A 20,489-nucleotide genomic window follows, 5' to 3' on the forward strand; every position below is an offset into this window, starting at 1 on the left:
TCTTCAATTACATGAACTTTACAAGAATTGCTAATATCAACAGTTGTTGTTGGTTGCGAAAAAAGTGCAATCAACATTTATAGCTAAAACGTATAAATGTGTGGTTGTAATGTTGGTGGATGGATAAGCGTGCGTGTAAATGTATGATTGGTGTGCGTGGGTGTGAACGAGGGGTGTACGCTGCTTGCTTTGTGGGTAGTCAGTGGAAAATTTCATGCATTTTAGATTAGGCGAAAATGTAATTTTAAAACGCAAGCGATTAATGTTTTTACACAAATACACACACTTATACAACTGACACTTGACACAACAAGAACAATAGCATTCGACAGGAAAAAACCATAGAGAATGTGCATGTACCACAAAATACTGTTGGCTGCGGTGCCGGTCACTACATTCAATATAAACGCACACACACATCTCCACATATTTGTACAAGATATGCATGTGTGTGTGTTTGGAATAACACAAAACCGCTGAGCAAACAACAAAATTGACTGTTATTAGTCGCGAAAGGGAAATAGAGCAATGTGAATGTGAAAACGCGAGCAAAATGTGTGCGATGTGTGAGTATGTGGCATAGCATGAATCAGGAGCAAACGCCATATGCAAGCAGTAGTGAATTACATTGGTGCAACGTAAGTGACTGGTAGGTGGCGGACGTGCATTCACACTTCGCTTGCAATTCGTTTCGCGTATATTTGCTGCTAGGTAAGCGACGTGCGTTATGGGCTAATCTTAAACTGATCATCGAATATAGCCGGTTGAACGAAAAATTGAGATTGGAGGCGGTTAACCAGTGACCGCGACGTAAGTAGCGCTCTGCTCATGGTATACAAGCATTTAGATATCAAATCACCGTTAAAGCTAAAAATACATTAACATATGTGCATTCTATTTCATAATAATCGTAAATTTCCTTATTAAGCTGGTTGTAAACTACCAAACATATTACAAGGCTGAAATGCCTAAAATTATGCAATGCTCTGTTAACTGACTGAAAACCAGTGAATGTTGTTGTTTTTGATGTAGCAGTGCTTCGTCGCATCGAATAGGTGCGACCGCTAACAAATTGTCATCAATATCCTCTAACGGGAGGGAACATACACTGTTTGTGACTAAGTTCATTTGCTAAGTGCTGATTAATTAACTACAAAACAAATTTATCAACTCATAACAACCAAAATATTACACAATTAAAATTGAAAATTTATATCAAAATTAGTTAACCACCACCATAATATCCATCTAAAGCAATCCCGTTCCCGGTGGGGTACTTAAAAAATGGCCAAGCACATACATTGTGAGTAATTTCGTTTTAATAACAGCTTATAGCACCACGATGAAAATATGTATGAATGTATATGCGCACTTAAAAACAACCGTGAGTACCAGGTACTCGTGAAGTTTGGTGTACAAGCATACAAATGTTCGTTGGAAAAAGTATTGTTTTTAAATTAGCTAGAGCTCGCCCATGAAGTTAAACCATAGCAGAAGTAACTTAAAAAAAACTATCGAGCTATTTGAGAAGAGCTTCCTCAGGTTCTTATTGGTAAGAAACGGTGCCGACAAGTTAGTGTTATTAACGGCTTAGTGTCGAAAGCGAAATTATGGTCGAGCAATCGCTATGTTATCGGGTTGCTAACGCCAAGTCATCGTTTTCTTAACGGCTTCTTATTAGATGGTCGAAAACAATTATATTTGTTCTCGATGTTGTAAAGAAAGTTGTGTGGCTATCGGTTTTATAGTCGACGAAACGTCGATAACAAATCGATAACACACGAATAACAAATCCATAACATTTTGATAAAAAAATTTTAATATTCCTATAGTAAATCGATAACTTTTCTATGAAAATTCGATAACTCGTAGATAACAAATAGATAAATTTTAAATAAATAATCGATAACTTTTTGATAATAAGTCATTGCGCTATTTTCAGGAAACAAATTTATAACTTTCCGATAGCAAATCTATAACTTTTGATAACATATCAATAACTTTTCCATAATAAAATATAAATACATCGAGAATAAAACGATAACTTGTAGAAAAAATAAATCGACATTTAATCGATAACCTTTGGTATCGATAACAAGTTTATTAAACTTCGATATCAAATCTCGTTTATACGTCGTTGATAACTTGTTAATAACAAACCGATTACTCATCTTTAAGAAATGAATACCAAGCCATATACCCGTCCAACCGATAACTCATTGATAACGAACCCTAAACACTCCATCGCCCAGCTGTAGTCGCTCATATCAACTCCACCACGAACATTGTTCCCACGTTACGCTACAATGTAGTGACGCTTGCATTCTGGATTATCCTATACCGTGAGAAAAGGTGTTTGCACATCAAAAATTTTATTGTTATTGATACAAGAGAAAAATTAAAAAATTTGAAGGGCATATTTTTCAATTTCACTCCTCTATCAGATACCTGTTTAGGTACCGAGCTTTGACACGAGTACCTGCGTTCACACTGGCTTTAATGCAGAGTTCAAAGCTCGGTAGACGATATAGACAAAAATACATAAGTGTTTAATAAAATTATTAATTACTGGTCATGAATTTTTAATTGTTTCTGCTATTTCTTCGTTTATTTGAAGTGATTATGTGTGCTCTTAAGTATTAGCATTAAAGATTCGCCTTCTGCGACCGCTTAAGTTTACGTACTGAAATTTGAGTTGAATTTACGTACTTATTCCCAATACAAGTTTCGATAGTTTTTTTATGAGTTCGTACACTTAGGAGGTCTACGCTATACAAGAGTACAAGAGTTTAACAGAGTACACAATCGACTTGTAGCAATTGACCGCCTGACTTACGTAACACCTGCCACTTTTTAATCAATTCACTACTGGCCATGAATTAAAAAAATTTTAATAAGTGGTTGCAAAGGTAGTCATTAAGGCCATCCCTAGACAAACGCCAAGAAATTAGAATGAATGATGGCGGACAAAGCGTATATATTCCTAGATCGCATACATACATAGCATTAAATGAAAAAGTAACCCTTTATAAAGTCGGTACAGCTCCAAGAAGTGGTCAGCCCTTAGACGTGTATATAATAGATAAACAATTTAAGTTTTTATAGCCATTTTTTAAAAAAAGTGTTTTGCTTTTAATTAAATAGCATAGAAAGTAGCAAAATTAAGTTAGCAACAGGCTTGGTGGTAAAAGTGGCCAAAGTTTCTGGTTGATAGCTACAACCAGCAATCAGTGTAGCATAGAGCTCCCAAGCTTCCCAAAAATATGTAATTTTTAAATGTCATCCTTTGCTGCGCGCACAATGCTTAAATCGGTTAAGGGTTGGACTTTGTTTTCTTTTGCATATACTTATGCCTTACTTTGAAGGTAAGCCAATATTTTTCTATGACTGACAACTGCGAAATTTCTTTCTAGTTGGGAGAAAAAACAAGGGCGATTAAAAAATCTGCAAAAATTTGAAAAGGAATCATAGACATCCAAAGGATAGGTTTTATTTATCAAAGAACATAATTACATCGTGACTATGCAAAGATGTTGTGAGTATAAAAATTTATGTTTATATTTATGATGCAAGAGGAAGAAGATCAATATTAAATTCATCGAAAATATTATCACTTCTTTTTCACTTTTGCTACAAAGAATTTTTTATTCGCATATCGCCTCACTCGATTTTCAGCAGCTTACCTCACCCTCGTGATACCTTTTGATTAAGTCTGCATTCACTGCCATATATTGAATAAATATTTACAATACAAAAATTTATTAATTAAATAACAAAGAAAAGGTAGGCATGAAGAACAGAAGAGAGAGTCCTTATAAAATGATGGTTAAGAGGTATGTATGCAAAGTAAAATTAATATATGAAGTACAGTGGAATGCAGCAATATATGCACAACAACATAAACCATACATACGCACGCAAATGACAAACGACTCATACGCCGTGGTGCTCTCGGCGGCAATGAAACAGTTGGTGGTGAAATGAATGTTGTTAGCGTACGGTTGAATTAAGCAGAGTGAGGGTAAGAAATTTGTAGATTAGAGGGGGCATGGCCCATATTGTATGCCATTTTCACCGGAAATCGAACAAAAATGCTTTTAATATCGAGCGCAACCACAGGCCGCAGTAGTTTCCATTTATTGTTGCTTCTTTTACCGTTTACTACCGCTCTTTATCGACATTGCTGTTGTTATTGTAAGGTACACCAATGCAGCTGAGCTGATGCGCATTCTATACGCTAAATACAAACACACGGCACCACAATTTATTAATATTTTGTGGCATTATAAATGCCGTTGGGACGATCCTTCTGAATTGAGCAAATGAGCGGCAAAGACGCCACAACCTGACACAAATATGTACAGAGATGGGTGGCTAAAGTAATAACGGTACTATTGTATCGAAAATGATGGCGGTCCTGTTTCGGGACAATGTTGATGAAAATGCCTTGTTATGCTTTTGCAATCTAATATTTAATTACACATAAATATCTTCAGAAGCAGGTAGCTGAACGCCAAACAGTTGCGCAGCGCTGTGTAGCAATAAAAATTCACCTAAAATAACATAGCTACTAATATGAAAAAGTGTTTGCAAGTCCCAAAAATAAAGAAAATATACATAAATATTGCACTTTTTGTATGAATTTATGTATAATTAAACGGTAAAGTATGAGTATTTTTTGCGGATCGACTTGGATTATAACATACACTAAAAGAAAAAAACTGGTAAAATCAATCGAAAAACGGGTCAATTCAACTGAAATTTCTGTTAATTTTTATCCATCGCAACAAGATATTGAATCAACTGCGCAAAAATCGTTGATTCGTAATTGACCGTTTTAGTAGTCGAATGAAAAAAAAAGTTGTTGCGATAGCTTTGTACGAAAGTACCTATGTTGCAGGTCCGTCTGTCCGGCCGTCTGTAAACACGATAACTTCAGTAAATTTTAAGGTATCTTGATGAAATTTGCTATGTAGGTTCCTGGGTGCTCATCTCAGATCGCTATTTAAAATGAACGAAATCGGACTACAACCACGCCCACTTTTTCGATATCAAAAATTTCGAAAAACCGAAAAAGTGCGATAATTCATTACCAAAGACGGATAAAGCGATGAAACTTGGTAGGTGCGTTGACCTTATGACACAAAATAGAAAATTAGAAAAATTTTGGACAATGGGCGTGGCACCGCCCACTTTTAAAAGAAGGTAATTTAAAAGTTTTGCAAGCTGTAATTTGGCAGTCGTTGAAGCCATATAAAGATGAAATTGAGTGGGCACGTTACTCCTATTACTATATGTGTGCTAAATAAAAATTTGCGAAATCGGATGACGAACATGCCCACTTTTAAAAAAATTTTTTTAAAGTCAAATTTTAACAAAAAATTTAATATCTTTACAGTATAAAAGTAAATTATGTCAACATTCGACTCCAGTAATGATATGGTGCAACAAAATACAAAGATAAAAGAAAATTTCAAAATGGGCGTAACTCCGCCCTTTTTCATTTAATTCGTCTAGAATACTTTTAATGCCATAAGTCGAACAAAAATTTACCAATCCTTGTGAAATTTGGTAGGAAGATAGATTCTATGACAATAACTGTTTTCTGTGAAAACAGGCGAAATCGGTTGACGCCACGCTAGTTTTTATACACAGTCGACCGTCTGTCCTTCCGCTCGGCCGTTAACAAGATAACTTGCGCAAAAAACGATATATCTTAACTAAACTTAGTTGACGTACTTATCTGAAGTCACTTTATCTTGGTATAAAATATGGCGAAATCCGACTATGACCACGCCCACTTTTCCGATTTCGAAAATTACGAAAAATGAAAAAATGCTATAATTCTGTACCAAATATGAAAAAAGAGATGAAACACGGTAATTGGATTTGTTTATTGACGCAGAGTATAACTTTAGAAAAAACTTGTAAAATGGGTGTGACACCTACCATATTAAGTAGAAGAATAAAAAAGTTCTGCAGGGCGAAATAAAAAACCCTTGGAATCTTGGCAGGAATACTGTTCGTGGTATGACATATATAAATAGATTAGCGGTACCCGACAGAAGATGTTCTGGGTCACCCTGGTCCACATTTTGGTAGACATCTCGAAAACGCCTTCACATATACAATAAAACCCTCATTAATGCTTTTAATTTGATACCCATATCGTACAAACACATTCTAGAGTCACCCCTGGTCCACCCTTATTGCGATATCTCGAAGGGGCGTCCACCTATAGAACTAAGGTCCACTACGTTTTAAATAATCATTAACACATTTTATTTGATACACATGTCATACCAACACATTCCAGGGTTACCCTAGGTTCACTTTGCTAAAGGTGATTTTCCCTGATTTTGTCTCCAAAGCTCTCAGCTGAGTACGTAATGTTCGGTTACACCCGAACTTAGCCTTCCTTATTTGTTTGATTTATAGTTTTGAACTTAGCTTTGCAAATAGAAATGGAAATAGTAGTCACAAAACTGATTCTCAATTCTTTCAGTTGCAGCCCAGCTCATTCTCCATTTCTTCTCTCGCATGTAGTTGCCACATTTCATTGTTTCGAACAAAACTTGTATAAATGTTTGACATAACATTTTACATAGAGAAAGTTATAGAAAAGTAAAGAATCAAATCGCTAGAAAGTAATTCAGCACTGGAGTAACTTTACATGTAATTCGGCAAGTTAAATTTTCGTACACTTTGAATTGAAACGATTCAAAAACAACTCAAACTTTTATTTTGTCGGAAACATCAACATTAAAAAAGGATGTTTTTTTATTATCTTATTAGATTCGTTAGCGTGAGTGAAAATTCATGAAAACTTGAATAAAATATTACTAACTTTGGAAAAATCCTGTTCGTTCAAACAAAGCTTTTGCAACAAGAGGGCGCAATTTTGCATTTCACTTGGAGGAGTAGTTCCAAAATTGTACCCGATAAATAGGTGTCCGGTATCTCATAATTTTTTTGCACAGTAAATTCAAAAAAGGGTTTTACGTTTTGTATTGATAACTGAAAAACTAGTTTTTTGTTGTTTTCCCATTTTGTGTTTCTTCGATTTGTTGATTTTCTTATTTTGGTATTTTTTTTTTAACAAGTGGCATCATCGTCATAAGTACAGAGTAGAGAGCGCAGTGAGCGTAAAATTCTATTTGAAATTTGCTCATGTATTGACTATTGATCGCTTCTGAAATGACCAGTGAGGTCAGTTGTGTTAACAGAAAAATCAGTTAGATTGACCAGGAATCTGTCAATTTTACAGAATGTTGTTAACTTAAGAGCGACAATTTCTCTTCTGCTGAAATGACTAAACTAATTTGTTTGACAAAGAACTCGGTCGAATTAACCGTATTTCGATCAATTTCACCGAATCTCCGTTAAGTCAGGAAGAACAAAACCAATTTGTTGATTTTACTAGCACCATTTCTTTCAATGTAGTCGCCTTTTTGTCATAAGCATAAATAAGTAAAAAATCGTTCGTCAGGCAAAACAAAGACGCGTGAACGTCTCGATCTTTAACGGAATAAACCTAGGGCAACTCATACGATAACATAAGGCAATGCCAAACACAGTCATCATTGAAGCAGCACAGCAATCCAGCCTCCGATTTCCAGAGATCACGATCGTTAAAAGTCCGTCGTAACAAGTTTCTAAAACTCAAAGCACGCAACATCAGTACTGTATCTGCCCAATATGACTTTATCACGTTTATTGAAAATTATTACGTTATGACACACACCTGTCACACTTCCTACCAAAAGCCACGGCACATAAGCAATTTTTCAAATAGATGCGTTTAACTCAATCTAATGCATTATGAGTAGACTGCACGTATGGAGAACGGCAGATTGAGCGACACTAGCACCATCTGACATGAAAAAGTAGCTATCCTCCAACTTTTGGTGAAAGCAAGGCATAAGTAGACGAATTTGATATTTGCTTTGGCTAAGGGTGCTTTCACACTTTGCAAGTAAAATTATTTTTCTTCTAATATTTTTCACAGTTAAAAACTGCAATTTAAAATACATATTGTATAATGAAAAATGGCCTTTATTAAAGTACTTCACAATAACACTCAAACTGTGCAACGAATAGCTTGCTTAATAACCAAACTGATTCATAGCTCAAATGAAACTCTACTATTCAAAATAATACTGCTCTTGCTCGCTAGATAGCGTCCTAGTCGAAACTGCTTGACTACTCAAATCAATACATCTAGGCTCTTCTATTTCCCGAACTTACCAACTATTTCGTGTGTTTATAGTTCTCATATAGTTTCTACTCGTTTACAATTGTCTACTTTTCAGCGTCTCTCAGATGTATGTGAGTTTGTAATTTACAGTCTCTCGCACACACATAGGCCTATAAGTAAATGCATCTGTGTGTGACATCTCTCGGCTGCCTTATATATGTGTATACATGATTTGATTACTGACGTAAATACCGCTTAACATGGCCTTAGCATCGCCTTAGTGATGGTATAGCTTAGTGATGCTAATATCCGTGACAATATGAATAGGACACCAAATATGTTAGCAAGTATATTTCTTGTATAGTGAGAATGTTTATAACAGTGATTTGCAAATTTTTTTATGTTGCTAAGCCTGAAGTTCCTTTATATGTACAAACGTTACGTCTTGCGTAATGTGGGCGATGTTACTGGCATGCATAAGACTGCGATGAACGCATTTATATGAAAACTTCAATGTGTTTCGGACATAACTGCCAATGCTTCTCAGCGTACTTATGCATGTTATTGTAGAGATTTTCGGCGATGGAGTTTTAGCGATAGCGGTTTCATTTTATTATGGCGAAGATGTACTACTACGAAGAGTTCCTGCAGCAGATAGTAATATTGGCGAAGGACAAGTGCTGGATATTTATAAGCGTATCAAGGAATCGGATATTTTTAATATTATTAGCTCAATTTAAAGTACAGGAGGGATCAAAGGAGCTTGTATAGTATTGAATCAAACATTGCGTTGACACCTCGGAAGCCCTGGATTAATATGAAGGGCGATTTAGAACTCCAGATGCAATTATCCATTTCAGAAAAGGTCATCTTTTGTCTAAAGACATTACCATCACATAGACAAGGGTAGCTATGTATTTTCCCCGAAATAATGTATTGCAAAGCTTGATTCACCGACACCATAGTATATTTGGATCCCCACCAAATCTTTGACCCCTTACGATCTTTTATAGACTATCACGTGATTGACAATGAGATCTCTGATAGTGCTAATAAATTCAATTCAATCATTTTTGCTATTTTAACAGGACAAGACAGGATACGGGATATTTAAGAATTTTAAACCCAGATTTGAAAAATTTACAGCAGCGAACACGAAAATAGCTGTGGCAATTTTTAATAAATTTCGTGAAAAAACACCGGCGTATAGCTTTACTTTTTTTGCAAAATGCTGAGACACTTTCGGAAAAAATAAATGCGAATTTGAAAGTAAACATATACCTAGTTAGATTTAAATTGATGGGGCTACGAAACAGCATAAAAAAGGTTGGACATTTTCGCAGTTTTTTGGAGTTTTGGAATTTTTTGGGACTGTACAACAGCAACTTTCTAATAAAGTAACCGTGCTATTTTTTGAAAGGTGGAATCGCATATAAATAAATATTTCTGATTACTTAATGATCATTAAATAAATTTTAAAATTTAAAATTGCTTCAAATAAATGTTTTCATACATTTAAAAGCAATAAGGGTAATCCCCGCTTAAAACTCATACAAATATTTCTGATTACGCTAACGGTGGGGAGTGGAAGTGTTCTTATCTGAACAATGGGTTAAATGTTTTGTATACATATTGTGACGAATATTAGCAACAATAAGGCATACTATCATCTCTAAGCCGATACTAAGCAGTCACCGGTATGTACATAAACAAATCAACCATTACGTCTACAGATATGCACATACAAGCAGCGGACAGATACGCACAAACACACAAAAGTATGCAATCATTGGTGGTAGTACTACTCACATAAACACGCGCATATTGCTATGCGAGAAGCTATAAATGTGCATCTGTAGTTTATAGCTAGTAATTTTATAGCTGGTAACTAAGTAGTAAATTCTAGAAGAAGAAACGCCTAGAAGTATGCGAACGAGGAAACCGAAGAGTATAAAAGCAGCACAAGCTGAGGCATGAGCAATTCAGTTTGGTTTAAGCACGCTATTGGTTGCGAAGTATAAGTGTTATTGTACTTTCAAATTACTCTAATATAGACCATTTTGCATAATTGAATATTGGAGTTATTTATTCAACAAGTAAGCGATACGAACGTGAGTAGAAGGTAGCAAATAAGTAGAATTCCAGTAAATTCGTTACAATTAGTGTCAGAAGAGGAATTGTTGAATAAATTCTGAAGATTTCGAATACAACTTGGACATGGCAAAGTTAAGTGAATTAAGGATCCAGCAACTGAAAAAGGAGTTGGAGAACCGTGGACTGAATACAACCGGCAATAAGATCGACCTTCAAGCACGGCTACGGGAGGTAATGTAGTTGGAAGGATTGAATGTGGACGAGTATGCCTTTTATCCTGATGTGGAAGAGCCAGCGACTAAAATGGAGGAGATGATAGAGACTCCGAATCAATTGGCAAGTGTTGACACTAACGCGATACTAGCAGTGTTGAAGGAAATGTCGTCATAAATTCCATCACAATTGGAATCCCAGGAGATCCAAGATTGAAGCCCAGGAAAGACAAATGTTATCTCAACTGGAAGAACAGAAAACATATATGGCATCCCAACTGGAATCGCAGGAGACACGCATAACATCAAAGATTGAAGCACAAGAAACGCGTATTTCAGAAATGTTGACACAGATTACATGAAAGATGGGAACACAACTGGAAGAACAAGAGGCACGCATAACAGTACAACTCGAAGTGCAAGAGGCGCGTATATCATCAAAACTCGAAGCGCGTATGGATGAGAAAATAACGCAGTTTGAGGAAAAAATCGAAGCCGAGGTGGATGCTTTGAGAGGTCGTATACAGCAGTTGCAAACAAATCGCTCGGCTGCTTCAGCACGCAATACGAAGGTAAAAACTCCCTCTTTGACGCTTCAGTTCCTTTCCAGGTCTTTAAGCTACAGTTCGAGAAGACTGCAGCAGTGAACAACTAGAATGCGGAGGATAAAATTGCTGCAGTGTTCGTAGCGTTGAAAGGACCTGCTGCTGATATTTTACAGACTATTCTAGAGCACGAACGGAACAGTTATGAAGCATTGATGGGCGCACCAGAGAGGCGATACGGAACCGAGCATAGGAGACAGATATACCAAATGGAGTTACTGAACCGCTTCCAGAGGCCTGGTGAAACGTTGCAAGAGTTTGCGTCGGATGTTAAAAGGTTGGCACATTTAGCGAATGTGGACGCACCCGTGGAATACACCGAAAGGGTAAAAATCCAGAGCTTTATTAATGGAATATGGGATATCGAAACGAAGCGAGCGACATACGCAAACCCAAAACCTACATTCACAGAAACGGTATCACATGCTCTTATTCAGGAAACAGCATTGCTTCTGTGTAAGCCAGCTTTCAAAGCACGCCGTGTGGAGGTAGAAAGGCCAGACTGGGTGAACACAATTTTGGAAGCACTAAAGGGAGCACAACAGAAAAATGTTGGAGTTATGAAGTGTTTCAAGTGCGCTAACCCAGGTCACATTGCACGCCATTGCAGCACCGATCCTGGTAGTTCCAACTTGGCTGGTCGTAAACGTAAAGCTGGAGGAGATAAGCAAGAGCGAGTCAGTTGTAAATATCGAACACTTGCCCCAGCTATTGAATGTCCTGTGATATCTATCTCGCAAATTGGAAGAGCAGTCTTACCATCAAAGGAAATGTGGATGGAAAGGAGCGTGTACTGACTGTAGATACGGGCGCATCTCATTCCTTAATCCGGTCTGAATTGGCCAACAGGAGAGTAAAGCCATTACCCGGAGCAAAGTTGCGTACGGTCACTGGCGGGTATAACCAAGTCCAGGGGAAAGTGATATGTGAGGTCTTAATTGGAAAGGTCACGATTCTACACAAATTCGTTGTGGCGGAGATTATTGATGAAGTCATCTTTGGAGTGGACTTCTTAGTTGACCATGACATCAGGATCGACATGCAACGGAGGAATATGTGCTACAAGAACCAGGGTATACCACTTAACTTCAGTTTGGAGAAAGGGTTCAGCAGTAAGCAAGTGTTGGTGGAGGAGATTCAACAGAGACCACCAAAGGCAGTAGATCGGACAAATGTTGATGGATCGAATGGGTCAAATAAAATGAAATCAAAAGTACCTGAGTGAGAAACACTGGCATTGACAAAACCAAATGGACGCACAAAAACGAAGGAAAGAATTTCCCAGAACGAATGCGAGGGTAGTTTCAAGCCAGGGCGCACTACTGTTGTGAAACGTGGGAACGATACTGATTATGCGAAGCCAATCCGTCAAGCGCAAGCTCTACGAAGCAGTTCATTGGCCAAACAACAGAGTGCGAGGGAACGAATCAGAATAATTAGTATTAGGACGAAACACAGGTACGACAAGAACAATAATTCGGAAGGTTTCCGGGAGGGAGATTTGGAAAGGTGTTCCATCTAAATTTTGCTGCAGTTGGGAAGGCCCTTAAAAAGTTGTGAAGAAGATCAGTGATACCATCTACCGTATACAAACCATTGGGAAACCACGAAATAGAAGGGTTGGAGATGCCAGCAGCGTCCCGATCAGACTTAGGTGCAGGGCAGCATGACGAATATTAGCGACAGTAAGGCATACTATCATTTCTAAGCCGATACTAAGCAGCCACCGGTATGTCCATAAACAAATCAATCATTATGTTTACACATAGGCACATACAAGCAGCGGAGAGATACGCACAAACACATGCATATATCTGAGACACTCAATCAATGGTGATAGTATTACTCACATAAACACGCGCATATTGCAATGCAAGAAGCTATAAACGTGCATCTGTAGTTTATAGCTGGTAACTAAGTAGTAAATTCTAGAAGAAGAAACGCCTAGAAGTATGCGAACGAGGAAACCGAAGAGTATAAAAGCAGCACAAGTTGAGGCATGATCAATCCAGTTTGATTTAAGCACGCTATTGGTTGCGAAGTATAAGTGTTATTGTACTTTCAAAGTAGTCTAATAAATACCATTTTGCATAATTGAATAATGGAGTTATTTATTCAACAATTTAGCGATACGAACATTAGTAAAAGGTTGCAAATAAGCATAATTCCAGTAAATTCGTTACAATATATTACCGACCTTGACGACTTTTTCAGAAAGCAGTCACTCGTCGTGTACCGCGACAAATATGGTGTTTTGATGGATTTTGCTCAAATCTCTGAACATACGCTATGTTCAACCAGCTCCCTTTGTCATATTAAGCAAAACTAAAGCTTGGTCGCTACTCAGAGGAGCACCAGGCATGACCTCCCAGCACGAACCGTCAGTAGCGGTAGTCAATGTGAAAAGTAAATATATCTACGAAACAATTGATATTGCATGCTGTTCAAATGTAGTGTTCGGAATGTTTGTGCTGTGTGATATACTCCTACCAGATCAGTGAGACCACCAAATTGAACATAAAGCAAAGAAGAGGAGCGTTAGGAATACTGCCGGCACTTTGGCAAGTGTGGTCAGTATTTTTTGGTGTTGCTATGGTATTTTTGTTATATTCAATGGGGTTTCGCCGCTGGGTTCGGGTATTTTGCAATTCAAATAATTAAGCCTATGAAAATTTCAATTATTTCAGTAAATTCTTGCGAACACCATTCCACAATCGAAGTTGCCTTACATGCCATGAATGTCACACAGCAGGGCAGCTGTATGAGGTTATTTGTATTTATTAATTCCCTTCCGTTACTGCTACTGGCGCTGCAATAAAATTGGCATAAATGTGGCGCTTTAGTTTTATTTAACCACAAACAAATGAAATTCAATCACAGAAGGTTCCATGGCGTGCTGTTCAAGTGATTGGATAAATAAAGTATGTATAGTTAAAATATATATATATATTTATTACTCTTAAATGCTTATATATGTGGAAGAATTTTCAGTGATTAAATTACTTAAAAGGTAATTGGTACATTGAGATGTTTACTCTTTGTTAACGTTTGGTTGACTTGTCCTTAATTTTTTGTATAAGTTACCAAGAGTACCTTACCTAATTACCGTGGTGTAAAGATAGAGTGCTCGCCCACCAGGTTTCAAGTCCCGCGAAAAAACAACATCAAAATACACTAAGCGATTATTAAAGAAATTAAGTTTGTGGAATCGCTTCTCGACTCGAGAGTTTTATTTGAAATGGGGTCACTCAAAGTCACTCAAAAACGCAACGGGATGTCTTCTTATGACCAATGAACATCACCTACATAGCGAGGCTAAAAAGCATAACGAAATGCTGATCAGATAGTTTTTGTTTAATTGTAATAAACTAAGACACCCTAGCAAACAACTGCTTGATCTATCCCACCTCCAAGAGGTTTGTTTGTGAGTAGTCGCATCCATTGAATGGAGCGGGCGAAGCACTGTTAACACAGCAACAGCAATTTTATTAGGTTTCATGCTTTGCATGAAATCAGTTCCTATTCACACATAAAAAAAAATGTGTGAATAAACCATGGTTCTGAATTACAATTTGGTACTTACCCAAATAAGCTTGTTGTGGTTCAGCCATTTGTATGAGTGCTGAGTCCTTTTTGTTGTATAAGATTTTCACACGTTGCACATCTCCATAAACACCTTGTAAATTGAGAAAAAGAGTAAAAATTGTACATAATTAGTGGAAGCTTGTTAAAACAAATATTATCTTAAGAATTTCAAACGATCGAATTGTTAAAAAATGGAAGGCAAAAAATATTATTAAGTAATTAATAAAATTGTAACAAAATTATAATAGCTAATAAAAAATTGCGTTTGCTATATTTTATTTCAAATAAACTTTTTATTGGGAGTGGGCTAAAGTGTCTTTGGTCGATTTTTTAATTTTATGTTTAGCGTTAGCGATTGGAATTCATTACCGTTTGAAAGGGTAGGACTGGACAAATTTTATTTGCTAGGATCATCCTTATGTACATATACAATAGAAGAGACGTAGTAAGTTGTTGAATCTTAGAAAACGGTTGTGTATGTACATATGTATACGAGTATGTATGTATGATAAAATAGGTTATCTTAACTCATCGACGTCGGCTTCGGTATTTGACCGATCAGTAGAAGAATACGAAATGTTACGAAATGAACGACTTTGGCTTCATCGTTGGCAGTCGTTATTCGAGAGCATACTTTTGGGTGCTAGGCACATAACTATGAAATAAAGGTACATAAATAAGTTACGCAATTCTTCACTAGTCAATGATTCCACAAAATATTCTGCGTAGAAAAACTAAAGTGGGAAAATGAAAAACAGTTTGCATAAAAAAAGTTTAAATAAAACCAAATAAAAGCCATTCAAATAAGCAGAGTTGCTCAACCCCTATACACTTATAGCACTTTTGTTTTTGTTTTGCCCTGAATTATAGGCACAGATTCAAGTTCACACTTTAAATAAAAAAAAAAAAAAATTCATAGCACTTCCATATGCCCTCACATATAATTTCGAATCATATGAAAATGCTTGAATTTCTTATGAAAGTGCCAGGAAAAAGCACTCCCGTATGAATCTCAGGCACTTGTGTATGATAACAAATTTACTCTAACAATTTGACAACTAAAAATGATTCAAAAACATTATAGCACTGAAAAAAACTTGTAATCAAAATTGATTCATAAACAAAATTAAAATAGATAATTAACCGCGGAGCTGAAATATATGGGGCATATGACCAAAGAACCTATGCAAAACTGTACCAAAACAAGAGGAGCCTATTCTAACTTCATATGATATTAGTTAATTACCCTCAAGGGAAGTCAGTAACTAGTGATATACAATTCTGGTTCAGAACTAGATCTAGAGTGCCAAATAAGTATTAATTCGTTAATAGCTAGATATAAAATCGACAAAAAAAACTGCTACCATCTGTAACGAGTTGCGACTATATATGAGTATGCCCCTTTCTCAACAATATTCAACCAGTACGTAACTATCAAAAAAGTACCAAAAATAAATTTGTATATAGTTCCGAACTAGTGAAAAGTTAAAGCAGTGGGGACAATTTCCACCGTCTAGGACATCGACATGTTAAATTCGCCAGTTGAAAACATGTAAACGATAGATGGCGATCTATTGGTGGTTCAGAATGCAGTAGAAATGCACTTATTTTGAACTAGAGATTCTCCTTACGGGGTAGTTTCTGTGACTTTTTATTTCAATTCTGTGTATTATTTCTCTTGGTTATGAGACATTTTTTGATTGGAAGTGGGGGGCACCGTAAAGTAACCATGCCTATCATTTACTTGTTAAACATTTTATTAAATTCAAATGGTATTCCACCACCTCTGTTGCTAGCTAACATATGTATGTAAATTTGAACACAAATTTAAAACAAACCACGCGGAGCCCTCTAATTAATCATTTCAAAAGTTTTCAAATTCAATTTCCAATGCAATATTCGCGGCAATCTCTACATTCACTTTTAGTATGATTATTGAAACCCAAATTCCGAAGATATATATATGGGGTATTCCATTCCATTTCGACCAATTTTGAACCCGACCCCTTTAGAAATGGCTGAAAGTTTTTCTTCTTTTTCTAGCTTACGAAAGACGTTTTTCAGAATTTTTTCAAATTTTTTCATCCAACTCAAAAAGTTATGAATTTAAAAAAAAACACCGTTTTTGTTTTCAAATGCTATAACTTTTTCAAAAATTGACCGCTTGGGATCTTTTTTTTTTTAAATTTGTTTTTAAATGTACTTTTCGGAAAAAATACAAAAAAATTTTTAAAGTTTTTTTTTTATTTTTCAGTTTTTCGAGATTTTTCGAATTTCGCCATTTTTTTTCTTTTTTTTTTCTCATAAAAAACTTCAATCAATTCTGCAATCATCCCCACTAATCCCGCAGTGGGCCGATTTTTTTTTATATATTTTTTTATTTAATTATAAAAAATTTTTCAAAAACAAAATTTTTTTTATTAATTTTATTTATATAACAAAAAAATGTAGGAAAATGATTTTTAAGTATTCCTTTCTTTATATATTATGGTAATCTACGATTAAAATGACTCGCTTTCGCTGTCCAGCAACTGCATTAGACCGGTATACACATACATTCGTATGTGTACCACGGCTGTCGATAGATATAGACTAAAGGGTTAAAGATTGCCATAATATATAAAGAAAAGAATACTTAAAAATCATTTTCTTACATTTTTTTGTTATATAAATAAAATTGATAAAAGAATTTTTTTTTTGAAATTTTTTTTTTTCAATTAAATAAAAACAAATATAAAAAAATAGGCCCACTCCGGGATTAGTGGGGATGATTCCAGAATTGATTGAAATTTTTTATGAGAAAAAAAAAATGGCGAAATTCGAAAAATCTCGAAAAACTGAAAATTAAAAAAAAACAAACATTTTTTTGTATTTTTTCCGAAAAGTACATTTAAAAACAAATTAAAAAAAAAGATCCCAAACGGTCAATTTTTGAACAAGTTATAGCATTTTGAAAACAAAAACGGTGTTTTTTTTTTTAAATTCATAACTTTTTTTGAGTTGGATGAAAAAATTTTAAAAAATTCTGAAAAACGTCTTTCGTAAGCTAGAAAAAGAAGAAACACTTTCAGCCAATTCTAAAGGAGTCGGGTTCAAAATTGGTCGGAATAGGATTGAATACCCCATATATAGAATATGTTCCCACAAAACTTGAGGCTAGAGGTCAGTGTAATTTTCGCTGCTTTCAGAATTAAATTTATTGGCTCATGTATGTTGGTGATATAACTGTTGACGTAATATTTTAAGCAAATATTTTGTAACTTGGAACCAAATGTTCAACCTTTTCCGACCTCAAACAATTAAATTTTTTTAAACATATTTTTTTAAATACAAAAAGTTTCAGTGCACATACAATTTTGTACACGTATTGTTATTCGCACTTCCATATAAAAAATTTTGAGCAGCATTGTAAATAAGCTTTTTATTGAAATCGAGTACGAGCAACGCAACGTCACCCAACATCTACAAACACAACTCGCTAACGCCCTCTCCCTTGAGAACGTCTGTCTTTGTAGCTCGCGCCACCGCTGTTAGCTTCAGTGCCATATTTGTCAAACTATAAATTACGATAAAAGCGAACATATCAAAAACTTTTGTTCCAATATGAAACGCAACACCGATATCGAGTTGTGGCAATGTACACATGTGGGTATGTAGAAAGTTGATGTAACATTTTCCATTAAACTCCCAGAAGAGTTTATTACGAAGGTGTGTATCTGAACTAACTCGAAAGTGCAAATGACTTAAAATTTTCGTTTTAAAGCAGTATAATAATACGTGAAAAGTATTATGAAAAGTAGCACGCTAAAAAGACATGATGCCCCGGGATGACAAGCTCACTACGTCACTGAAGCTGTCTAAGGCTCAATTAGGTACCCGCATTATGATAGGTTCAACCTTACAATCTTTTACCGGAAGCAATTAATTGGCCTTACTTGCTTGCGAGTCGACGCATGTCCTAATGGAGGAAATACGATCCCTAGGCAGGTTAAAAGGCAAAACGTAAAATATTATCCCTCCGCTTCTTTCGGTGGTGACTGTTAACCAAATACATCGATTTATGTAGACGGCGGACCCAAGGAAAACTCCCCAAAATCGCTGAAACCCAACAGCCCAGCGCTTTGGAAGTAGGAAGTGATTATGCTCCGATCTTAGTCACCAAAACCCTAGTTTCAATGCTAACTTTGACTAATTACCGCACGTCTAGTAATTAACACATTTCTAAGGCAACATACTTCTCAGCGTGTCATAAATATATTTACCGATGGCTTTAAGCTTGAGGGGAGGTTGGGGTTGTATATTTTCACTAAACCTGGCACTAGACTTCTTTTCGCCTTTCCGATCATTGTGAACACATGTGGCGAGAGCAAAAAATCGATGACTGCATACCACAGATTTCTCAATGATATGGCCCAGCACTTCAGTATGAGTTTTATATTGGTACAAGGATATTGAAGCTAACTATGGACCTGGTGCGCTGGTCAGGCCTTCCAGAAAGTGGTGGGTTATGTATACCTGAGGCCTCTTTTTTTAAACTTCGTGCGAGCGAAATATACACTACATCTATAAACACGGCGGATGTGCATACACATCACCTTTTCAGAACAAATTATCATGAATTTAAATTGAAAAATTGGCTTCAAGATGACCTTAGGAGTGCAAATATTTGTTAGAGAGTTGAGAAGAAATAAATCACCACATATAGGAAAACACTACAATTTTTTTAAAAATTCATACATAGATGCATGCCACTCTTTGCCACACATATACATAAGCTATAAACACAGTTGTACAGCGATAGCTCCTGTCATAGCTTAGGCCAACAATCCTAAACAGACAGCTTAAGTGAGCTTCCCAAAATGCAAGGAAGCAATTGAAACCTCAAAAAGCGAATTTAGAAAATCTCAAAGAAATTGACAGCAGCCAAAAGTGAAAAAGGCAGTAAACTGAATTTACTAGAAGAAAGAAGCGAGAAACATACAAATTGGATAACAGCACAACCATCAAAACTTATACATCTCTTTTTTTGCTATAACACGACAAGGTTAAATCGAGAAAAGGATGAGGTTTGAGTCAGAGGATTGAGTAGAAAAATTGTGCATGCCAAGAAGTAAATCCATTTTACACAGCCGAATGCATAAACAAACCGCACAACGAATGAAAGCAAACCAAAGAATGCATAAGCCGTTGCATAAAGCCCATTACACACACACACCAATGCACATTTACAAAAATTTCAACATAAAGTCGGAATGCGGCTAACGCTCAATGTACTGAATATGCAACACTCAAAATCAACTTGGAAGCATATAGCTAACTTAAACTTACCAATCAACTGGTGCTCACCGAAAGACCGAGCGATGCATTGACAGCCAGAAGGGCAACAAGTGCACACATATACATATATGAAAATAGATTTCGACAATAAAGGTGAATTGAGCCGCAGAGAAAAGTGTGCTTGCAATGAAGCAACCAACGGAGAAAGGAAAATGGCCCGCATCCGGCTTTTTGATGGCTCCTTCGATATGCAAGTTGAAGCGGAAATGAAGTCAACATTGGGAGTCAACTGACATCTATTCGAAGAGATCTACATGGCCAGCATGGTTGGTTCATCTCTGACTGGGGGAAGAAAAAGGGTTATGGGGGACGTTGCATGTAAAATGTATTCACTGTTCAGTGCACTTGACTTGTGCTTCACAAGAAAATAAGAAGTTAACAATTCTAAAGAAAATATTGCTTTTGCTTACAAAAAAAAAATAAAAATAAAATTAAAAAAGTGAATATGTGCACGTATGT

General features: G+C 36.1%; 1 protein-coding gene across 7 annotated transcripts in view; it reads right to left on the bottom strand.

Moving 5' to 3' along the window:
- The window catches only part of heph (polypyrimidine tract-binding protein 1 heph), a 973,663-nt gene that overhangs the window by 42,434 nt on the left and 910,740 nt on the right, over positions 1-20,489 (bottom strand). For all 7 annotated transcript variants that reach the window (XR_010948829.1, XM_067760373.1, XM_067760374.1 and 4 more), the window contains one exon: positions 14,692-14,784. Coding sequence is in view for 6 of the 7 variants with exons in the window: in XM_067760373.1 (XP_067616474.1) it covers positions 14,692-14,784 (93 nt within the window). In the remaining variant the exon portion in view is untranslated. The remainder of the gene's footprint in view (positions 1-14,691; positions 14,785-20,489) is intronic.

This window comes from Eurosta solidaginis, chromosome 1, assembly GCF_040869045.1.
Source record: "Eurosta solidaginis isolate ZX-2024a chromosome 1, ASM4086904v1, whole genome shotgun sequence".
Taxonomy (NCBI): Eukaryota; Metazoa; Arthropoda; class Insecta; order Diptera; family Tephritidae; genus Eurosta; species Eurosta solidaginis.